Below are 24775 nucleotides of genomic sequence, written 5' to 3' on the forward strand. Positions count from 1 at the left end.
AGGTGGACGTGCTTGCTCTACAGACCGCTTTGGCATTTTACTTACTATGCCAGACTGCTGGTAAAATCGAGTTGCTGGTTCTTTCTATGGATGCAAGGATACCCTCTTCTTAAATCAATGAGGCCTAATTCCGGCACTAAGAAGGAAGATCGCTGCTAGTAACGGTTGTATCTAAAGTTGGTTTAATGACTCCATTGCTCCAATTTTCTACTTTGGACATTTGAATATGATTACAGTAATACTTTGATCCGTTTCACTAAAAATACGGAAGTACTAAGGACTTACTGTTGGTGCCTTAAACACTTTTTCAACCAAGCATTTTATATTGTTGTATATGCAGCTGCATTATCTTGATATTTATACCATCTATGCTAATAAAAACATGTACTATTATTAACCTAAGTTGTGAAAGACACCTTAGACTTATTTTGGGGTTGTTATACATAGATCCAGATATCTATATTTCATGACACCGGATACCTTTTACTGATTTGGTGGTGCCCGCTGAAACTGGAGTTGTATTCATCCCCACAGTCAATTCAGTCTTATATAGACCTTTGGGTCCCGTGTATGATCTTATATACGTTACTGTTTGCAGATTAGTGTATTGTGCACAATACTAGGAGTCTATCTGTAAATTGCCTATTTATGATTTAGTTAGGTAATCACAGTATAGGTATTTTATACTGTCTTAGGTATTTATATAGTACAGTTTAACTGACATAGATCTTCATGGGTCACTATGATGGCTGATTTTACGTTTAGCACGTAACCATCCTCTAGTGGAGGTGTTGTCAGTTTATACTTTTAGCATACATATTTTGATCCAGCAATAACAAATATCCTAATAAATTTGACATCTATGTCTGTTTCAAGCGCTACTCCCTTTGTGTACTATTTTATTTGGTTCAATGTGTCTTTTTTTGAGTAGTAAGTAACAAACCGTTTTTTTGCCTTTAATGTGGGTGAGTGATTTTGAGGAATAATACATACTGCAATTTGTGGTGCTTTGCATTTGCTTAGTATTTAAAAAGGTTGTGCTGAAATCCCTGTCTTTTTTGGTAGTAACCTGATTCCCGGTGACTACCCTTCTATCTTTAAACTGTGTCTTTAGGTTAATATAGTAACTTGTATCAAATGATTGCATCAAACAAAAAGTGAAAAAATTAACAATTTCATATCAGCTATTGATAAAGCACATTGATTAATATAGAAGTAGAAAATAATTTCTACGTAGTAAATATAAAAAAAATGCAGAGTTGTATTCATCTATGGAGAAGATAACATTTGTTAAAAGTACTTACTACATTATTGAATTCTGTCCTTTGCCAAAGAAGCCAATCTTCATTCAATGTGTTAAGTGCTTTACTGGTTATAACATCGATTGGGCCTTTATGTATTCTCTGGTTGAGCATGTTGACAAGCAGGTACAGTGATTCACCTACAGATTCCTAAATATTATTAAAAACGATTAGATTTAGGAAAATGTTTTATTTTAATTTTTTTTATTTATAAAAACAAAATATTGAATGACGTAATCCAAAGACAATGGATTGCACCATGTACAGTATTGCAGAAGGTAAAATATCTCATGGTTTTTGTTATGTTTTCAATCCACTCAAAACCATTAGAATCCATGTATTTTTTTTGTTTTTTCACATTAAAGTTATTATCACAAATACTTTTGATTTGAGACAATTCAACAGTTATTATAATTATTCAGAAATCACTTTGCAAGCTGTTTTTGCTTCATTTCGTTATCTGCTAAAGTAACAAGGCTTGAAATCTATTATTGTCGGTTTTGAGTGGCATATCTTGTCTGTCCAAACTGTTATACTAATATTATCAAAGGAATTAAATATTAACTGAAGAAGTCCTAGAAGCATCATGGAGCTGCCCAGTCAATAGACAAAAAATTTAAACCAAACTCCATGTTTAGTTAAAAAAAATATATAAACATTTTACCCTCAGGAACCCATATAGAACTGTAGACATCCAATTAGTAAGTAGCTTTTCCACAACAGACTCTGTGCGCCTCAGCATGAGTTTTGGATGCTTATTGTTTGATTGTTCCATTAGGTCCTTTATCAAATCTTCAAGTAGTTCAGTGAGATAAACAAGATTATTCTGAAAAGTGACAGCCAAAAAGGATGCAAACATACACCTATAAAATAAATGAAAAAATAATGTTTTAAAACAAGATTGGAACCTAACCAACCACATCAGCATCCACTTCACAAACTTACATTTGCACATGAAATCTCTTTTGCGTCCCTGCCCCCTGTTTTTTGTGCAACTAATCATGTAAGAGCAGGGATGTCAATCACCCCAGATGAATCGGTTTTATGCATTAATGAGCCTGCAGTGTAACGCTCTGAAGCTGTATCCTCAGTTTAATAAATGGAGCCCACTGAGTCTAGTATTCATAAACTAGAAAACACAGCACTGATGGCAGGGTAACATAAATATTAACATATGTAAGTGTTATGTTTATGGCCACATCACATTATTTTCTTACATAAATCTTATGGATAGATTGCAATCTTATGGCTAATGCCATTAAACAAATTATTTCATACTTGTCAAAATCTTCTTATAAGCAAGGTAGTATTCCAATCTGAGCAATTTCTTAAATACATTAGCACAATTGAGAATTGCTTTTAACTTGTCTTTTTGTGTTCAGAAATAAGTGCAAGCATTTGACTAGATTCCGAGTTTTGCGTTATGAGTGAAAAAGCTTCATAACGCCGCTTTTTCACTACCGCTGGTATTACGAGTCTTGTAGGTATATCTGTACCGCACACTTTTTTGGCCTTAACGCAACATAACTACCGCAGCTTTCAAAAAGTCCTTTTTCAATGGGACTTCCACAGCGCTGGTATTACGAGTTTGCCTGTCCGGCCAAAAAGTGAGTGGTACAGCCTATAACTACAAGATCCGTACCGTAAACTGAAAGTCAGTAGTTATGGCTTTTATGTTACAAAGGTGTAGCATAAAACTCATAAGTAAAGTGCTAAAAAGTACACTAACACCCATAAACTACTTATTAACCCCTAAACCGAGGCCCTCCCGCATCGCAACCAGTAAAATAAAATTATTAACCCCTAATGTGCCGCAGTGGACATCGCCGCCACTATAATAACCATATTAACCCCTAAACAGCCGTACTCCTGCATTGTAAACACTAGTTAAATATTATTAACCCCTAAACTAGCTACAATATAACTAATAGTTACATTGTATCTAGCTTATGTTTTATTTTTATTTCACAGCTAAGTTTGTATTTATTTTAACTAGGTAGATTAGTTAGTAAATAGTTATTAACTATTTACTAGCTACCTATCTAAAATAAATACAAATGTACCTGTAAAATAAAACCTAACCTGAGTTACGCTAACACCTAACCTTACACTACAATTAAATAAATTACAGTAATTAAATACAATTAACTAAATTACAAAAACAAACAATAAATTACACAAAATAAAAAAGAAATGATCAAATATTTAAACTAATTACACCTAATCTAATAGCCCTATCAAAATAAAAAATCCCCCCCAAAATAAAAAAAACCCTAGCCTACAATAAACTACCAATGGCCCTTAAAAGGATCCCAGAAGATCCACTTACAGTTTTTGAAGACCGGACATCCATCCTCAACGAAGCCGGGAGAAATCTTCATTCAAGCGGCAAAAAGTCCTCAATGAAGCCGGAAGAAGTCTTCATCCAAGTGGCAAGAAGTGGTCCTCCAGACTGTTCCAATAAGCCAATAGAATGCCAGCTCAATCCTATTGGCTGATTGGATCAGCCAATAGGATTGAAGCTCAATCCTATTGGCTGATTAGATCAGCCAATAGGATTGAAGCTCAATCCTATTGGCTGATTAGATCAGCCAATAGGATTGAAGCTCAATCCTATTGGCGGATTGGATCAGCCAATAGGATTGAAGCTCAATCCTATTGGCGGATTGGATCAGCCAATAGGATTGAAGCTCAATCCTATTGGCTGATTGCCTCAGCCAATAGGATTTTTTCACCTTTAATTCTGATTGGCTGATAGAATTCTTGAAGAGCCGTCGGAAGAAGAGGATGCTCTGTGCCGGATGTCTTGAAGATGGAGCCGCTCCGCCTCAGAAGGATGAAGATAGAAGATGCCATCTGGATGAAGACTTCTGCCCGTCTGGAGGACCACTTCTTGCCACTTGGATGAAGACTTCTCCCGGCTTCATTGAGGACTTATTGCCGCTTGGATGAAGACATCTCCCGGCTTCATTGAGGATGGATGTCCGATCTTCAAAACCTGTAAGTGGATCTTTAAGGGTTTATTGGGTGGGTTTTATTTTTATCTTAGGATTTGGGCTGAAAAAGAGCTAAATGCCCTTTTAAGGGCAATGCCCATCCAAATGCCCTCTTCAGGGCAATGGGGAGCTTAGGTTTCTTTAAATAGGATTTTATTTGGGGGGTTTGGTTGTGTGGGTGGTGGGTTTTACTGTTGGGGGGTTGTTTGTATTTTTTTTTACAGGTAAAAGAGCTGATTTCTTTGGGGCAATGCCCCGCAAAAGGCCCTTTTAAGGGCTATTGGCAGTTTAGTTTAGGCTAGGGTTTTTTATTTTTGGGGGGGCTTTTTTATTTTGATAGGGCTATTAGATTAGGTGTGATTAGTTTAAATATTTGATACTTTCTTTTTTATTTTGTGTAATTTAGTGTTTATTTTTTTTGTAATTTAGTTAATTGTATTTAACTAATGTAATTTATTTAATTGTAGTGTAAGGTTAGGTGTTAGTGTAACTCAGGTTAGGTTTTATTTTACAGGTAAATTTGTATTTATTTTAGCTAGGTAGCTAGTAAATAGTTAATAACTATTTACTAACTAGTCTACCTAGTTAAAATAAATACAAACTTAGCTGTGAAATAAAAATAAAACCTAAGCTAGCCACAATGTAACTATTAGTTATATTGTAGCTAGCTTAGGGTTTATTTTACAGATAAGTATTTTGTTTTAAATAGGAATTATTTAGTTAATGATAGTAATTTTTATTTAGATTTATTTTAATTATATTAAAGTTAGGTGTGTTAGGGTTAGATTTAGGGTTAGGTTTAGGGGTTAATAACTTTAGTATAGTGGCAACGACATTGGGTGTGGCATATTAGGGGTTAATAAGTGCAGGTAGGTGTCGGCGACATTGGGGGCGGCATATTAGGGGTTAATAACTGTAATGTAGGTGTTTGCGGTGTCGGGGATGGCAGATTAGGGATTAATAAATGTAGGTGTCGGTGATGTCGGGGGCGGCAGATTAGGGGTGTTTAGACTCGGTGTTCATGTTAGGGTGTTAGGTGTAAACATAAATTTTCTTTCCCCATAGGAATCAATGGGGCTATGTTACGGAGCTTTACGCTCATTTATTGCAGGTGTTAGGCTTTTTTTTAGCCGGCTCTCCCCATTGATGTCTATGGGGAAATCGTGCACGAGCATGTAAAACCAGCTCAAAGCAGCACTGGTATTTGAGTGTGGTATGGAGCTCAATTTTGTTCAACGCTGCAATATTGCCTGCTAACGCCGGGTTTATGAAAACCTGTAATAGCAGCACTATAGGGAGGTAAGCGGTGGAAGTTAGTACCGAGCCGCTGATAACCCAAAACTCGTAATCTAGCCGTTAGTTTTTTAAACCCTGTTCCCACATTTATACTTCTGTGTAAGTTTAATTAACAAGTATCAAAAGAAGAGATAAAAAGAAGGCGCCACAATAGTGCAGGGTCAGTGGTGTCAGGTAAACCCCCACTCCAAAAGCCCGTACTTACAGAATGAAAGGCACTTGAGAAGTGCTACAAACGCCTTCTGGGCTCTTACAGTCAACCCTGAGGCAACCCTGAGTACGCTGAGAAGCGTATTTAAATCCGTGGTGATTTTAAACTTGTAATGCACCTGAAGAAACGGTTTGTAACCGGGAAACGTTGTGTTACTTTGTTTTTAATAAAGTCTTTTATCTTTATTAGACTTGTCACTGACTTTTATATTACAGCGTCATACATTTTAATAACCCTAGCTTTGTTTTTGTCATATATACTTTTGACACACATTGAGACTTTCCTAACTTGGGGTTTATAAGATTCCTACACTGTTTGACACAGTGGAAGTTGAACAAGGAATACAGAGAAGGCGGGAAGTGACGAGGAGCAGTTTGCTGAGCGACTGTAAGAGCCCAGAAGGCGATTGTAGCACTTCTCAAGTGCCTTTCATTCTGTAAGTACGGGCTTTTGGAGTGGGGGTTTACCTGACACCACTGATCCTGCACTATTGTGGCGCCTTCTTTTTATCTCTTCTTTTGATACTGCAGAATTGTATACCAATTACTCTTAGAAGAAGCAATTTGCCACAGACCTGCTCCCCACAAGAAGTGTGACATTATCGTTATTACCTATTTACATTGTGGGATATCACTATCTTGTTGGAGTGGAGATACATATCGAACTGATAAGTGACTTTATACATAAACAGTGTTTTGCATTTATATGCTTGATTTGATGACACATATATTGATAGTTGTTTAAGTGTCTAGCAGAGAGTAACACTACCATACTCTTTATTGAGCTAGACCTGACATTATGTTGTTGCACATATAAGTCAGATTTGCACATATTTGTGTGATTGTTTAATAATAACACACATTCTATGAGTAAGCGCATCCAATTTTTCTTTATTTTGTTAATTAACAAGTACTGTTCATGTAATTTTATGTAGTTTGTTTAATGTATCGGTATGTCTTTTTTTCCTATAAATTAGTGTCATTGTGTACTCCACCTTATGTACCCAGTGAAAGGGGTTGTGTTGACAGCAATTTACAAATAATAATTAATAATAATCATCATCATCACATTTTCAGTTACAAACCATATGGAATTAGCTATTTATTTATATATACGTTCCATTAAGGTGTAATCGAACCCAATTTTTTTCTTTCATGATTCAGATAGAGCATGACATTTTAAGCAACTTTCTAATTTACTCCTATTATCAAATTTTCTTCATTCTCTTGGTATCTTTATTTGAAATGCAAGAATGTAAGTTTAGATGCCTGCCCATTTTTGGTGAACAACCTGGGTTGTTCTTGCTGATTGGTGGATAAATTCATCCACCAATAAAAAAGTGCTGCCCCGAGTTCTTAACCAAAAATAAAGCTTAGATGCCTTTTTTTTTTTTAAATAAAGATAGCAAGAGAATGAAGAAAACTTGATAATAGTAGTAAATTAGAAAGTTGCCTAAATTGCATGCTCTATCTGAACCACAAAAGAAAAAAATTGGGTTCAGTGTCCCTTTAAAACAAATGTTACAAATTCAAATACTTGATTAACTAATGAGAAGTGTGTAGCTTTTTCAATAACAAATTATTGCTCTCCGTTTTCTGTTCTGCAGTGCTAAGGGTCACACAAAATATTTGAAGAGCCAGATGTGGGCCTGGTCTAGGTCAGTTGGGTTTTACCTCTGTACAGGGTAATTATTGGACACTCTCTTCTACATTACACAATACTTAATTGTTTATATTGGCCATATATTAATATGAATAAAATACTTGGAGGGGCCCATTTATAATATTCCTAGCAGACAAGGTTTTAAGCTGGGAACCTATCTGACTGTATAGCTCGAGTGTAGGGGTTGTCAATATTCCAGGTCAGATTTGTCTGGGATGATTTAATGAGAGGTTAAAGGGACATTAAGGACAGAGTTATTACAAGATATTTCTATTGCCTTGTTATAAAATAACATTACAGCCAAGTCTAATAATTTAACACCTTGTTAGCTGCAATGGTCTTTTAATAACTCCAACCACCAATTGCCTTATTAGGATGAGCTTGAGTCTGCAGACAAGGCTAGTCACAGTCATTAATTAGTAAAAAATATAAATTTCTTTTTTAGATGCTATCTTTAAAAACAAAATTTATGCTTACCTGATAAATTTATTTATTTCTTGACACGGTGAGTCCACGGATCTTCTAATTACTATTATGAATATCACTCCTGCCCAGCAGGAGGCGGCAAAGAGCACCACAGCAAAGCTGTTAAATATCACCTCCCTTCCCCCCAACCCCAGTCATTCAACCGAAGCAAAGGAGAGAAAGGAACCAACAAGGTGCAGAGGTGTCTGAAGTTTATAATAAAAATTCTGTCCATAAGAAAACAGGGCGGGACGTGGATTCACCATGTCAAGAAAGAAAGAAATTTATCAGGCAAGCATAAATTTTGTTTTCTTTCTAATGACACAGTGAGTCCATGGATCATCTAATTACTATTGGGAATCAATACCCAAGCTAGAGGACACAGATGATAAGGGAGGGACAAGACAGGGAACCTAAACAGAAGGCACCACTGCTAGAAGAACCTTTCTCCCAAAAGAATCCTCAGCCGAGGCAAAATTATCAAATTTGTAGAATTTTGAAAACGTGTGAAGAGAGGACCAAGTTGCAGCCCTGCAAATCTGTTCCACAGAAGCTTCATTTTTGAATGCCAGGAAGAGGAAAAAGCCCTCGTAGAATGAGCCGTAACTCTCTCAAGAGGCTGCTTTCCAGCAGTTTCATAAGCCAAGCAAATGATACTCTTAAGCCACAAAGAAAGAGAAGTAGCCGTAGCTTTCTGCCCCTTATGTTTCCCAGAGAAAACCACAAACAGAGCAGAAGACTGACGAAAATCCTTAGTCGCTTGTAAATAGAATTTCAAAGCACGCACCACCTCCAGATTGTGCAGCAGACGTTCCTTCTGAGAAGAAGGGTTAGGACACAAGGAAGAAACAACAATCTCCTGATTAATGTTCCGGTCTGAAACTACTTCAGGGAGAAACCCTAACTTAGTACGCAAAACTACCTTATCCGAATGAAAAATAAGGTAAGGAGACTCATACTGTAATGCTGAGAGCTCAGAATCTCTATGAGCAGATGAAATAGCAACAAGAAACAAATCCTTCCAAGATAACAACTTAATATCTAAGGAATGCATAGGCTCAAACGGAGCGTGTTGAAGAACTTTAAGAACTAGATTAAGACTCCAGGGAGGAGTAACCGGCTTAAACACAGGCCTGATTCTGACCAAGGCCTGACAGAATGATTGCACGTCTGGTACATCCGCCAGACGTTTATGTAACAAAATAGACAAGTCAGATATTTGACTCTTTAGGGATCTTGCTGACAAACCCTTCTCCAAACCCTTTTGGAGAAAAGACAAAATTCTAGGAATCCGAACTCTACTCCAGTAGTAGCCTTTGGATTCACACAAATGCAGATATTTACGCCATATTTTATGGTAAATCTTTCTAGTCACAGGCTTACGAGCCTGAATCATAGTCTCAATGACCGACTCTGAAAATCCATGCTTAGATAAAATTAAGCATTCAATCTCCAAGCAGTCAGCCAGGGGTGAAACTACAGGGGGTGCAGAGTTTGCAATTGCGACTGGGCCCCCAAGGGTGGGGGCCCAGCTTAAAAAAAAAATAAAAAAATATATTTTTAAATGAAAAACGTTGACCTGCTACTGCCTGCACTGATATCATGTGAGTGTGACATGATGCTTCACTAGTGTCTCTGACTACAAGAGTTAGTCTTTTTGTTTTACCCATTGGTGTTTATGTGTGTGTGTGTGTGTGTATGTATGTATTACTGTATGTGTGTTTATGCATGTATATGTGTGTGTGTATGTTTGTGGAACCAGCAAATTACAGACCTTGTTACTACAGCATGGGGGGAGGGGGTAAACAGTTTCACTATACATGACCACTATATACAGTATGGGGGGCTGGACTATGTCACAGACAACTGTGGTCACTTTATAAAGTACTGGGGCATGTAGGGTCAGGCCACCCATCTCACCGGCACATTACAAACTGTGTCACTGACTTACTATATACAGTACTGGTGGGTTAAACCGTGTCACTATATACAGTAATAGGGGATCAGACCATCTCACAGACTGAGGGCACAGGGTAGCTCCTTTTGCAGACATGTAATCTGATTCACATTTTTTTCTGTGTTAAATGTAAGAAGAAAAAAAAAGATATGTATCAAATTCACTTTTATTTGGGGGGGCTTCTTAAATTCTTGCACCTGGGCCCTCTGGTAGTTACGCCTCTGCAGTCAGCTTCAGAGAAACTAGATTTGGATGGAGGAAGGGCCTTTGAAGTAGAAGGTCCTTTCTCATTGAAAGTCTCCAAGATGGAAGAGATGACATCTCCACCAGGTCTGCATACCAGATCCTGCGAGGCCATGCCGGTGCTATGAGGATCACAGACGCCCTCTCCTGTTTGATTCGAGCAATTGCTCAAGGAAGGAGAGCGAACAGGGAAATAGGTATGCAAGACTGAAATTCCAAGGTACCGCCAGAGCGTCTATCAGTACCGTCTGAGGATCCCTTGACCTCAACCCATACCTTGGAAGCTTGGTATTCTGCCGAGATGCCATGAGATCCAATTCCGGCTGTCCCCATTTGAGAATCAAGCTGGGAAACACTTCCGGGTGGAGTTCCCACTCCACTGGGTGAAAGGTCTGTCTGCTCAGAAAATCCGCCTCCCAGTTGTCCACTCCTGGGATGTGGATCGCCGACAGGCAACAGTTGTGAGACTCCGCCCACTGAATTATCTTGGCTACCTCTCCCATGGCCAAGGAACTCCGAGTTCCCCCCTGATGGTTGATTTAAGCCACTGAAGTTATGTTGTCTGACTGGAACATGATAAACCGGGCCAGAGCTCACTGAGGCCAGGCCAGAAGAGCATTGAAGATTGCTCTCAGCTCCAGAATGTTTATGGGTAAAACAGACTCCAGCCGAGTCATGTCCCCTGAGCCTTTAGAAAGCCCCAGACTGCTCCCCATCCCAGTAGGCTTGCGTCCAATGTCACAATCACCCAGGTGGATCTGCGGAAGCAGGTTCCCTGGAAGAGATGATCTTGAGACAACCACCAAAGAAGAGAATCCCTTATCTCCTGATCCAGCTGTACTTGTGGAGACAGATCCACATAATCTCAGTTCCACTGCCTGAGCATGCTTAACTGCAGAGGTCTGAGATGGGACCGTGCAAACGGGATGATGTCCATGGCTGCTACCATCAGACCGATTACCTCCATACATTGAGCCACTGATGGCCAAGGAGAGGACTAAATCGCTAGACAGAAATTTTTGTATTGATAAGAATCTATTATTGTTCCCAAGAAAACTACCCTTGTAGGTGGAACTAAGGAACTCTTTTCCAAATTCGCTTTCCATCTGTGAGATCGCAGGAAGGATAACAACATTTCCATGTGGGATTTTTCTTGTTGAAAGGATGGCGCCTGAACCAGAATGTCATTCAGATAAGGCACCACTGCAATGCCCCACAATCAGAGCACTGCCAACAGGGATCCCAGAACCTTGAAAAAATTCTGGGAGCTGTGGCAAGGCCGAATGGAAGAGCCACAAACTGGAAGTGTTTGTCTAGAAATGAAAACCTCAGAAACTTGTGATGGTCCCTTTGGATGGGAACATGCAAGTAAGCATCCTTTAAATCTACCAATGTCATAAATTGACCCTCTTGAACCAAGGGAAGAATGAAATGAATAGTTTCCATCTTGAAGGACGGTACTCTGAGGAATTCGTTTAGACTTTTGAGATCTAAAATTGGTCTGAAGGTTCCCTCTTTCTTGGGAACCATGAACAGATTGGAGTAGAACCCCAGACCCTGTTCCTGCATTGGGACAGGAACTATCACTCCCAGGTTGGAAAGGTCCCGAACACAGTGTAAGAACGCCTCTCTTTTTATCTGGTCTACAGATAATTTTGAAAGGAGAAACCTGCCTCTGGGAGGAAAGGTCTTGAACTCTAGTTTGTATCCCTGGGACACAATGTCCACCGCCCAGGGATCCTGAACATCCCAAACCCAAGCCTGAGCAAAGAAGGAAAGTCTGCCCCTACAAGATCCGGTCCCAGATCAGGGGTAGGCCCTTCATGCTGCTTTTGAATCAATAGAAGACTTCTTGGACTGTTTTCCCTTTTTCCAAGACTGGTTGGGCCTCCAGGAAGACTTGGGCTGTTCCTGCTTGGAAGAAGGAGAGGAAGGCTTACCCTTGAAGTTTTGAAAGGAATGAAAATTACTCTGACATCCCTTATGCTTATTCCTCTTATCCTGGGGGAGAAAATGGCCCTTTCCTCCCATAATGTCGGAAATTATCTCAGCCAGACCCGGCCCACACAAGGTCTTTCCCTTGTAAGGGATCGCCAAAAGCTTAGACTTAGATGACACATCCACAGACCAGGATTTCAACCATAAGGCTCTGCGAGCCAATATGGCAAAATCAGACATTTTTGCTACTAGTTTAATAACCTGTAGGGAGGCATCCGTAATAAAAGAATTGGCCAATTTAAGGACCTTGATCCTATCCTGGATCTCTTTGAGGGGCATGTCTGTCTGAATAGAATCAGACAACGCATCAAACCAGTATGCTGCCGCACTAGTGACAGTAGCAATGCACACCACTGGATTTTCTTAAGTAACCCCTCTAATTTCTCATCCATATGATCCTTAAAGGAACAACTATCCTCTATGGGAATAGTGGTCCTCTTGGCTAGTGTGGAAATTGCCCCTTCCACCTTGGGTACTATCTGCCAAGACTCCTTAATAGAGTCTGCTATAGGAAACATCTTCTTAAATATAGGGGATGGAGAAAAGGGATACCCGGTATCTACAGGAAAAACCTCAACCATGGAAGGTATATCAAAATACTTGTTTAGTTTACTAGACTTCTTAGGATTGACTACGACAGTAGTGTCGGAGTCGTCCAGGGTAGCTAAAACCTCCTTTAGTACCAAACAGAGGTGTTTGAGCTTAAACCTGAAAGAAACAACTTCAGTATCAGCTAAAGGAATTACACTGTCTGAGATTTCACCCTCAGATGCTACCGAAGTATCTTTCTCCTCAGGTTTCTGGGAAGGGACATTTGGAATAGCCACTACTATGTCAGCAACCTTACTCACTGATTGATTACATTTCCTCTTGCACTTTCCCTGCAGCATGGGAAAAACAGACAACGCATCAGATACCGCAGAGGACATTAGGGAAGTGATGTTTTGCAAGGTAACTCCAAGTGGAGTAATAGAGGAAGCGCAGGGCACTGTCTGTATGGACGCTAAATTTTGGAATGCTTGAGGAGAAAGCTGTGGCATATCTTGAACATTATCAGAAGACTCCTGAACAGCATCCCCCTTAGACAATGTTGGCTCAGGAAAAAGTCTATCCCTGTAATGTAAAGTTCTCTCTATACATGAGGAACAGAAAGTGATTGGTGGTTCCACATTAGCATCAAAACATAAAGAACATGTAACATCTTGCCGGGTCTCTTGGTCCATCTTTATTGCCCAATAAACAGAATAAAAAGAGAAACAAACTGATATTTTATTCAGGAATAGCCCACCCCAAAAAAAATTTTTACTGCTCCTTTAAATTTTAACAGAAAAAAAGTAACTGCTTTATTTTTTTTGTCTTTAATAAAATAAAGTAGCACCCAAAAAACACTCCGGACAACCTCTATGCCTCAGTTTAGCTTTGCTGAGGTGCTTACCTCAACCGGACTCAACCTTTATTTTTAAGTAAATTGTGGTCTGGTAACCGCAACGCTGCTATATCTGTGACGCAGCTGTTTTCTCACTCCAGAACACAGGAAGTGTAACAGTAAAAAAGGCCTGCCGCCTTAGCTAACTCCGCCCATCATGGGTGTTACAACATGAAACTCCCGTTTGGCTAAATGTTATCACTATACCCGTTGGTAGTAAAGTAAAAACAACACCACCATCTACTGAGCCAAGAGTTCCTAACTTTACCATTTCCTTGCTCTAAGATAGGCAAAGAGAATGACTGGGGTTGGAGGGAAGGGAGGTGATATTTAACAGCTTTGCTGTGGTGCTCTTTGCTGCCTCCTGCTGGGCATGAGTGATATTCCCAATAGTAATTAAATGATCCATGGACTCACTGTGTCATTAGAAAGAAATCCAATTAGGGAAATACATGTAGCAGAGTAAGCCTTGAGAAGTCTACAGTGTGCTTGTCTAGCTCTGAGAATTAGAAAATCTACAATTTCACAGCTAAATCACATGAAAATGGGGCAAAATAATTAATGAAAGTATACTGCAAAGTAGTTTTATTATAATAACTAAACATTTTATATTAAAATCTCACAGTTTGCTGTCCCTTTAAGTAGCAGCATGTTACCCTTAACTGGTGATGCAAGCTCACTCATATGAGACTGTACTGCTGGAGCTTTGCCACTTGATAAATGAAGTGTATCACTTAGATTACAAGTTTTGGGCTATAGAGGGTGCGAAACAAACGCAACAAAAGTTGCATTTTTTCACCCTTCATAGCGCTGCCATTACAAGTTTTTAAAAAGCCGCCTTGCGTCTGCGATATGGTTGCGATGAGCTCCATACCGCACAAAATCCAAAGGCTGAGAATACATGCTCATGCACGCTTTCCCCATAGACATCAAAGGGGAGAGCGTGTTAGAAAAAAAAACTAACATCTGAAGTGCGGAATGTCGATCGCCGTAATCCCATTGATGTCTATGTTTAAAAAAAAGTTACGTTTAAACCTAACACCCTGACATAAACCCCATGTCTAAACACCCCTAATCTGCCGCCCCCGACATCGCCGAAACCTACATAAACTTATTAACCCCTAATCTGCCGCTCCCGACATTACCGCCACCTAAAAAAAGTTATTAACCCCTATTACGCCGCTCCCCGACATAGCTGCCACTATAATAAAGGTATTAACCCGTATTCCCCCACACCCCAACATCGCCCACACTATAATAAAGTTATTAACCCCTATTCCCCTGCTCCCCGACATCGCCGCCACTAAATAAAGTTATTAACCCCTAAACCTCTGGCCTCCCACATCACCGCCACTAAATAAACCTATTAACCCCTAAACCGCTAGCCCCCCACATCTCAAAAAACTAAATTAAACTATTAACCCCAAACCAAACAACCCCCTAACTTTAAATTTAAATTAAATATCCCTATCTTAAAATAAATAAAAACTTAACTGGGAAATTAAAAAAACCTTACATTTAAACAATGAGGCCTATCTATCAAAGTGTCAACCGCACGCCACAATTCCGCATCGTTATTGTTGCGAGATTGATCCGACCTAGTTATCAAAGCCTACAGACCAGCAAATGTTGAAATTCGTGATGTAACATACAAACCGGCGATCTCAATCCACCGCAGATCGATGCTTGCATTATTACAGATGTTCTGAATACACATTCGGCTCTGTCTGACACTTTTTCCCAGTTATCAAACTTTTAACAGGTACGCTTGCGTCTTTTCCGACCCAGCGTACCTGGTTTTCAATCCGCCACCCTGGAGGCCGCGGATGCCATAGAAATTAATGGGAGTCTGAAAGCAGCGAAAGCTTATGCTCGATGCTGCAAGACAAAGAAATATAACCCATTGATTTCTATGGTAGAAAACAAGTAACGTTTACACCTAACACCCTAACATAAACCCAGAGTCTAAACACCCCTAATCTGCCGTCCCGACATCGTCGCAACCTAAATAAAATGTATTAACCCCTATACCGTCGTACCCCGACACCGCCACCACTAAATAAACGTATTAAACCCTAAACCTCTGGCCTCCCACATCACCACCACTAACTAAACCCCTAAGCCATCAGCCCCCCACATTGCCAAAAACTAAATTAAGCTATTAACCCCTAAACCTAACAACCCCCTAAATTTAAATTTAAATTACGACATCCCTATCTTAATATAAATTAAAGCTTAACTGTAGAATTATAATAAGCTATTTTAAACTATTAATTAACCTACCCTAACTATTATACTACAATTCAATTAAAATACCAATTAAATAAACTAAATTACATATTAAAGAACCCTAACCCTACTCAAATTATTTAAATCTACAATTAAATATTATTAAAAGTACTAAATTACAGAAACAAACAAACACTAAGTTACAACAAAAAAACCCCATTAAATTACAAAAAATAAAAAAACAAATTATCAAAAATAAAAAAGAATTACACCTAATCTAATAGCCCTATCAAAATAAAGAAGCCCCCCGAAAATAAAAAAACCCTAGCCTACAATAAACTACCAATGGCCCTTAAAAGGTCATTTTGTGGGGCATTGCCCCAAAGATAACAGCTCTTTTACATTGCAAAAAAATACAAACACCCCCCCAACAGTTAAACCAACCACCTAACCAACCAACCGCCCCAAATAAAAAAAAATAACCTAAGCTCCCCATTGCCCTGAAAAGAGCATTTGTATGGGCATTGCCCTTAAAACTACATTTAGCTCTTTTACATGCCCAGACCCTAATCTAAAAATAAAACCCACCCAAAAAAAACTTAAAAAAACCTAACACTAACCCCTGACGATCCACTTACAGTTCTTGAAGTCCCGATTCAATGCCTTTTGGTGGGCATTGCCTTAAAGAAATCAGCTCTTTTCCCTGTAAAAAAATACAAATACACCTCCCCACAGTAAAACCCACCACCCAACCAAACCCCAAAATAAAAAAACCTAACTCTAACAAAAATCTAAGCTACCCATTGCCCTGAAAAGGGCATTTGTATGGGCATTGCCCTTAAAAGGGCATTCAGCTCTTTTTCATTGCCCTGAAAAGGGCATTTAGCTCTTTTAAGAACGCCCAAACCCTAATCTAAAAAACAGTTTTAAAAACCTAACACTAACCCCCTACGATCCACTTAGCTTTTGAAGTCCAGACATGGCGAGGTGTTCATACATTCATGCGGTGTCTTCTATCTTCATCCAGGCGCCATCTTCTATCTTTATCCTGGCCGCGCGGAGCGGGTCCATCCTTGAAGACATCCGGCGCGGAGCGTCCTCTTCATACGGTAGCTGTCGTACACTGAATCTTCAATGCAAGGGAGCTGATTTAAAATGGCATCCCTTCCATTCTTATTGGCTGATTTGATTTTTGAAATTCAAATCAGCCAATAGGATGAGAGCTACTGAAATCCTATTGGCTGGTCAAATCAGCCAACAGGATGAGAGCTGCTGAATTTCTATTGGCTATTCAAATAAGCAAATGGATTATTTTGCTTTCCTAGCTAGCTTGATCTACAAATAAATCTACTAGACAGCATTACCTGTCTTTAATTGAGAAGTCATTCTGCTTTTCCAAAATATGTATCAGTTTCACCAAAAACCTCTTGTTCTCAAATAATGTCTTCAAACTGGATATGGGTTCATCTTCTGTCTCGGGGATCTTTTTATGGAAAGTCTGTTTCAAAACAAAATAAAGGCGGTTATAGCAGCCACATGTAAAAGTCATCCAAAAATCCATCAATATGAATAACCAAATATTATATTTGTGAGAGAGAGAGAGAGAGAGAGAGAGAGAAGGGGGAGAGAGAGAGAGATAGAGAGAGAGTGAGAATCTCAAAAACTTGCTGGCACAGAGAGAAATCATCAGCTTTTTTAATGAGCATTATACTGTAAAGTAAGTATCTCATCTTCACACAAAGAATATTAATGAACACCAATTAAAGGTACATAAAACCCAAATATTTTATTTAATGATTCAGATAGACCACACAATAACATCTTTCAATTTTACTTCTATTTGCTTAGTTCTCTTGGCATCCTAGGTAGGCTCAGGTGCTAGGAGCTAGCTGCTGATTGGTGGGAGCATATATGCCTCTTGTCGTTGGCTTAGTTCATTGCTGCTCTCTCAGTAAAGGATACCAAGAAAATGAAGAACAATTGATAATAGAAATAAAATGAAAAGTTGTTTATAAATACATGCTCTATCTGAATCATGAAAGACAAAGTTTGGGCTTCTTGTCCCTTTAACGAGATGATACACAGTTAACAAGGTAAAAATTGCCTTTAAAAGAATCCATTTAGGGCCTTGGAATACTGACAAGAGATTTTATAGAATCTCACCAGACCACGGAGCTTTAGAGAATATGAGAGGGGGGGGAGAGAAGGGGGAGAGAGAGGGTGAGATTACATATGTGGCGTACGTTTTAGCGCAACTAAAAATGAAATAAGCTAACATTACAAAAAATAACAAATTCTAAAATTACGAAAAAATAATAAAGAAAATATCCAAAATAAAAAAAATTACACCTCATCTAATACCCCTATAAAAACAGAAAATGACAAAATGACATAGCCCCCAAAATAAAAAAGACCTGACTAAAAAAATCCTAAACTACCCATTGCCCATTGTATGTGTATCCCACTAAAATAAAATAAAAAACCCTAATCTAAAAAAAAACCACCACAAAAAATAAAAAATAAACCTAACACTAACCCCAAAAAATGTACTCACAATTCCTGAAATCCATCTTCTTCCAGACTGAGCAAAGTCTTGATCCAGGCAGCGAAGATCTTCTACCATGGTGACATCATCTTCCATCTTCATCCTGGTTGCGCAGAGGCGGAGTGGAGCTGGAACGGCGGCGGTACAGACAACGGGCATGAAGGGTCCTCTTTTTGCGATTGTCTGCCGCACACTGAAGATTGAATGCAAGGTACCCATTTTATATTGGGGTACCTTGCATTCCTATTGGCTGAAATATTCAAATCAGCCAATAGGATGAGAGCTGCTTAAATTCTATTGGCTGTTCAAATCAGCCAGTTCAATCAGCATTCAATCTTCAGTGTGCGGTGGACGGTCCCACAAGGAGGACCCTCCACGCTGGATGTCGCAGCCATTGCCGTTCCTGCTCCGCATCGGAAAGAGGATGGTGCCGCCCTGGAAGAAGATCGTCGTCACCTGGATGTTGCTCCGCCTGTAAAATGGATGTTGGGACTTCAAGAATGGTGAATACATGTTTTAGGGTTAGTGTTAGTTTATTTTGTTTAGTTTTTTTGGGGTGGGTTTTTTCTTAGATTAGGGCTTTTTATTTTTCAATGGGCACTAAAGAACCGATTGCCCTTTTAAGGGCAATGCCCATACAAATTCCCCTTTAGGGGCAATAGGTATTTTAGGAATTTTTTAGTTAGGTCTTTTTTATTTTGGGGGGTTGTATTGTTAGGGGGGACTTTGTCATTTATTTATTTTTTAAAAAAGAGATGATTTCTTTAGGGCAATGCCATAAAAAAAGGAAATTTTAAGAGCTATTGGTAGTTTATTGTTAGGTTAGGGGTTGTTTTTATGTTGGGGTAGCTTTTTTGTTTTTATAGGGGTTTTAGATTAGGTTGAATTTTTTTTTAGTTTGGATAATTTCTTTTATTATTTTTTGTAATCTAAGATATTTTTTATTTTTTGTAATTTTAGACTTTGTTATTTTTTGTAATGTTTGGTTATTTTTTCCCCCATACTGTTAGGTTATTTTTTTTTTCCGTAGTCTTAGGATTTTTTAATTTTGTAATTTAGGCTTTGGTATATTTTATTTTTAATTTAGTTTGTCGCGATGTGGGGGGTTGGTAGGTTAGGAGTTAATAGGTTTATTTTAGTAGTAGCGACGTGGGGGCGGTCAATGGTTTAGAGGTTAATAATTTTATTTTAGTAGTAGTGATGTGGGGGTCGGTGGTTTAGGGGTTAATAGGTTTATTTAGTGTTGGCAATGTGGGGGGTCGGCGGGTTAAGGGTTAATAGGTTTATTTAGTGTTGGCAATGCCGGAGGCGGTGGTTTAGGGGTTAATAGCTTTATTGCTGATGTCAGGCGGCGGATTAGGGGTTATTAGACTAAGGGTTTATGTTAGGGTGTTAGATTTATAACAAACTTTTTTGTCTACATAGACATCAATAGGGATTGCGTTATAGCGATTGCCATTCCGCAATCACATGTGTTAGTTTTTTTCTAACACTTTTTCTCCATTGATGTCTATAGGGGAAAACGTGCACAAGCATGTCAAATCAGGACTTAAAAAACCTAATTGCTGAAGGGGGTGCTCAAGATGCAGTATAATCAATAATCTAGAACAAAAGTATATATGATGGGGCAATGTTAAGCTATCATAGATGAGTATATACACAATAAAGGCAGAAAACAGTAAATTCTTAGATACTGTAGTGAAAATACACTTGCAATTGTGAAAAATTAGACAGTCCTTTATACGTTCTTCAAAGGATAACGATTGCTGTAGCGGCTGCCTCCTCCTCACTGGATGGTCCAGGTGGTACTATATAAGATAAAACAGAATGGAGGGGCGCCTCATGTGTGGTATCATCTATTAATTAACAAGTCACAGAACTATTGCCAAATGGGTACTCACAAATTTGGAGATCACACTTATGTGCTGGTAGGGGCAGGCTGCAGAATTAGAAAGGTGTGACAGCTCACCCACTTGAAGGCGCTCTTGGCGTAAGATGGTGGTGCTATAAGGGAGACAAGAAATACGGGCACCACATGTGCAGACTATTAATGGTACAACCACAACAGATTCCTTAATATGGAGGGTACTCACATATTCCCAGAGCACACCAATGTGCTTGTAGAAGCAGGCTGCAGATTGGTAGAGGTGTGGCAGCTCACCCAAACTCTAGGTATCCTGATATTTGTATGATAATGTGTTCCCTCAGGTGCTGGGCTGGTCTCTCATAGGTGAACAATGGCAGATGGTGGGTAGAAATGAATCCACTCAAAGGATAAAAGATCTATCCAAATTTATTTAAAAAAGCATAAAAGTTTAAAAACAACAGCACAATGATTGCTGATGAGAGTGGATAACAGGGTGTCCAATAATCACCCAATCATGCAACGCGTTTCACGGTTCACAGACCGTTTCATCAGGCATAAAAAATCATAAACTAAAAATGATTTTTTATGCCTGATGAAACGGTCTGTGAACCGTGAAACGCGTTGCATGATTGGGTGATTATTGGACACCCTGTTATCCACTCTCATCAGCAATCATTGTGCTGTTGTTTTTAAACTTTTATGCTTTTTTTAAATAAATTTGGGTAGATCTTTTATCCTTTGAGTGGATTAATTTCTACCCACCATTTGCCATTGTTCACCTATGAGAGACCAGCCCAGCACCTGAGGGAACACATTATCATACAAATATCAGGATACCTAGAGTTTGGGTGAGCTGCCACACCTCTACCAATCTGCAGCCTGCTTCTACAAGCACATTGGTGTGCTCTGGGAATATGTGAGTACCCTCCATATTAAGGAATCTGTTGTGGTTGTACCATTAATAGTCTGCACATGTGGTGCCCGTATTTCTTGTCTCCCTTATAGCACCACCATCTTACGCCAAGAGCGCCTTCAAGTGGGTGAGCTGTCACACCTTTCTAATTCTGCAGCCCGCCCCTACCAGCACATAAGTGTGCTCTCCAAATTTGTGAGTACCCATTTGGCAATAGTTCTGTGACTTGTTAATTAATAGATGATACCACACATGAGGCGCCCCTCCATTCTGTTTTATCAAATCAGGACTTAACTGTTGTACAGTATGGAGCTTAACACACCATAACGCACAACGCAAGAGGGTTATTTTGTAACTTGTAATGGCAGTGCTATGGAAAGTGCTGCACATCTAAATTTTAGTGTTAATTACGCTAAAAAAGGCCGGTAGTTATGAATTTTGCGAAACAAAAATGTTTCACAAAACTCATAACAAAAATGTTACAAAGTACACTAACACCCATAAACTACCTATTAACCCCAAAACCGCCATCTCCCCACACCGCAAATACTATCATAAACCTATTAACCCCTAATCCACCACCCACCCACCCACATCGCCAACACTAAAATAAAGTATTAAACCCTAATCCGCCGACCCCCCACATCGCCAACACTAAAATAAAGTATTAAACCCTAATCTGCCGACCCCCCACATCGCCAACACTATATAAACCTATTAACACCTTATCCGTCATCCCCCTACATCGCAATTAAAAGGGCCTTTTTTAGGGCATTGCCCTAAAGAAATCATCTCTCATGATCTAGATAGAACATACAAATTTAAACAACATTACAATTTACTTCTATTATTTATTTTGCTTCATTTTTTAGATATCTTTTTCTCCAACATTGGTGTGTCCGGTCCACGGCGTCATCCTTACTTGTGGGATATTCTCTTCCCCAACAGGAAATGGCAAAGAGTCCCAGCAAAGCTGGTCACATGATCCCTCCTAGGCTCCGCCCACCCTAGTCATTCTCTTTGCCGTTGCACAGGCAACATCTCCACGGAGATGGTTAAGAGTTTTTTGGTGTTTAAATGTAGTTTTTATTCTTCTATCAAGTGTTTGTTATTTTAAAATAGTGCTGGTATGTACTATTTACTCTGAAACAGAAAAGGATGAAGATTTCTGTTTGTAAGAGGAAGATGATTTTAGCAGACAGTAACTAAAATCGGTTGCTGTTTCCACATAGGACTGTTGAGATGAAGTAACTTCAGTTGGGGGAAACAGTTAGCAGACTTTTCTGCTTAAGGTATGACTAGCCATATTTCTAACAAGACTGTGTAATGCTGGAAGGCTGTCATTTCCCCTCATGGGGACCGGTAAGCCATTTTCTTAGTCAAAAACAAACAGAATAAAGGGCTTATTATGGGCTAAAAAACTGGTAGACATTTTTATGGGCTAAATCGATTGCTTTATTTGTGCATATTATTCAAATTTAGGCTAACAATCGACATTTATAATCTTGGGGAACGTTTATAAAACGGCAGGCACTGTATTGGACACCTTTTTCAGTCAGGGGGCCTTTCTAGTCATAGACTGAGCCTCATTTTCGCGCCATTAATGCGCAGTTGTTTTTTGAGAACAGGGCATGCAGATGCATGTGTGTGGATCTAAGAATCTCTGAAAAAGCTTTTAGAAGGCGTCATTTGGTATCGTATTCCCCTCAGGGCTTGGTTGGGTCTTAGCAAAGACTGTATCTGGGACTGTATAGGGGTTAAATTGAAAAACAGCTCCGGTTCCGTTATTTTAAGGGTTAAAGCTCTGAAATTTGGTGTGCAATACTTTTAAGGCTTTAAGACACTGTGGTGAAAATTTGGTAATTTTTGAACAATTCCTTCATACTTTTTCACATATTCAGTAATAAAGTGTTTTCTGTTTGAAATTTAAAGTGACAGTAACGGTTTTATTTTAAAACGTTTTTTGTGCATTGTTGACAAGTTTAAGCCTGTTTAACATGTCTATACCTTCAGATAAGCTATGTTCTATATGTATGAAAGCCAATGTGTCTCCCCATTTAAATTTATGTGATAATTGTGCCATAGCGTCCAAACAAAGTAAGGACAGTACTGCCACAAATAATGATATTGCCCAAGATGATTCCTCAAATGAGGGGAGTAAACATGATACTACATCATCTCCTACTGTGTCTACACCAGTTTTGCCCATGCAGGAGGCCCCTAGTACATCTAGTGCGCCAATACTTATTACCATGCAACAATTAACGGCTGTAATGGATAACTCCATAGCAAATCTTTTATCCAAAATGCCTACTTATCAGAGAAAGCACGATTGCTCTGTTTTAAACACTGAAGAGCAAGAGGACGCTGATGATAATTGTTCTGTCATACCCTCACACCAATCTGAAGGGGCCATGAGGGAGGTTTTGTCTGAGGGAGAAATTTCAGATTCAGGAAAAATTTCTCATCAAGCTGAACCTGATGTTGTGACATTTAAATTTAAATTAGAACATCTCCGTGCACTGCTTAAGGAGGTGTTATCTACTCTGGATGATTGTGACAATTTGGTCATTCCAGAGAAATTATGCAAGATGGACAGGTTCCTAGAGGTTCCGGTGCCCCCCGACGCTTTTCCTATACCCAAGCGGGTGGCGGACATAGTAAATAAAGAGTGGGAAAAGCCCGGCATACCTTTTGTTCCTCCCCCAATATTTAAGAAATTATTTCCTATGGTCGACCCCAGAAAGGACTTATGGCAGACAGTCCCCAAGGTCGGGGGGGCAGTTTCTACTCTAAACAAACGCACTACTATTCCTATCGAAGATAGTTGTGCTTTCAAAGATCCTATGGATAAAAAATTGGAAGGTTTGCTTAAAAAGATTTTTGTACAGCAAGGCTACCTTCTACAACCAATTTCATGCATTGTTCCTGTCACTACGGCAGCGTGGTTCTGGTTCGATGAACTAGAAAAGTCGCTCAGTAGAGAAACTCCATATGAGGAGGTTATGGACAGAGTTCACGCACTTAAATTGGCTAACTCTTTTATTTTAGATGCCGCTTTGCAATTAGCAAAATTAGCGGCGAAAAATTCAGGGTTTGCTATTGTGGCGCGCAGAGCGCTTTGGCTAAAGTCTTGGTCAGCGGATGTGTCATCCAAGACAAAATTACTTAACATTCCTTTCAAAGGTAAAACTTTATTTGGACCTGATTTGAAAGAGATTATTTCAGACATCACTGGGGGAAAGGGCCACGCCCTTCCACAGGATAGGTCTTTTAAGGCTAAAAATAAGCCTAATTTTCGTCCCTTTCGCAGAAATGGACCAGCCTCTAATTCTGCATCCTCTAAGCAAGAGGGTAATGCCTCACAACCCAAACCAGCCTGGAAACCAATGCAAGGCTGGAACAAAGGTAAGCAGGCCAAGAAGCCTGCCACTGCTAACAAGACAGCATGAAGGAGTAGCCCCCGATCCGGGACCGGATCTGGTGGGGGGCAGACTCTCTCTCTTTGCTCAGGCTTGGGCAAGAGATGTTCAGGATCCTTGGGCGCTAGAAATAGTTTCTCAAGGTTATCTCCTGGAATTCAAGGAACTACCCCCAAGGGGAAGGTTCCACAAGTCTCACTTATCCTCAAACCAAATAAAGAGACAGGCATTCTTACATTGTGTA

At 39.4% G+C, this 24775-nt stretch overlaps 1 protein-coding gene across 1 annotated transcript in view; it reads right to left on the reverse strand.

Moving 5' to 3' along the window:
- PLXNC1 (plexin C1) overlaps positions 1–24775 on the reverse strand; it is a 483607-nt gene that overhangs the window by 167389 nt on the left and 291443 nt on the right. Inside the window, exons 19-21 of the mRNA XM_053716896.1 lie at positions 17149–17282; positions 1966–2164; positions 1305–1451 (exon numbers count right to left, since the gene is read on the reverse strand). Of these exons, the coding sequence (XP_053572871.1) occupies positions 1305–1451; positions 1966–2164; positions 17149–17282 (480 nt within the window). The remainder of the gene's footprint in view (positions 1–1304; positions 1452–1965; positions 2165–17148; positions 17283–24775) is intronic.

The sequence above is a fragment of the Bombina bombina genome, chromosome 6 (genome assembly GCF_027579735.1).
Source record: "Bombina bombina isolate aBomBom1 chromosome 6, aBomBom1.pri, whole genome shotgun sequence".
In the NCBI taxonomy this organism is placed as follows: Eukaryota; Metazoa; Chordata; class Amphibia; order Anura; family Bombinatoridae; genus Bombina; species Bombina bombina.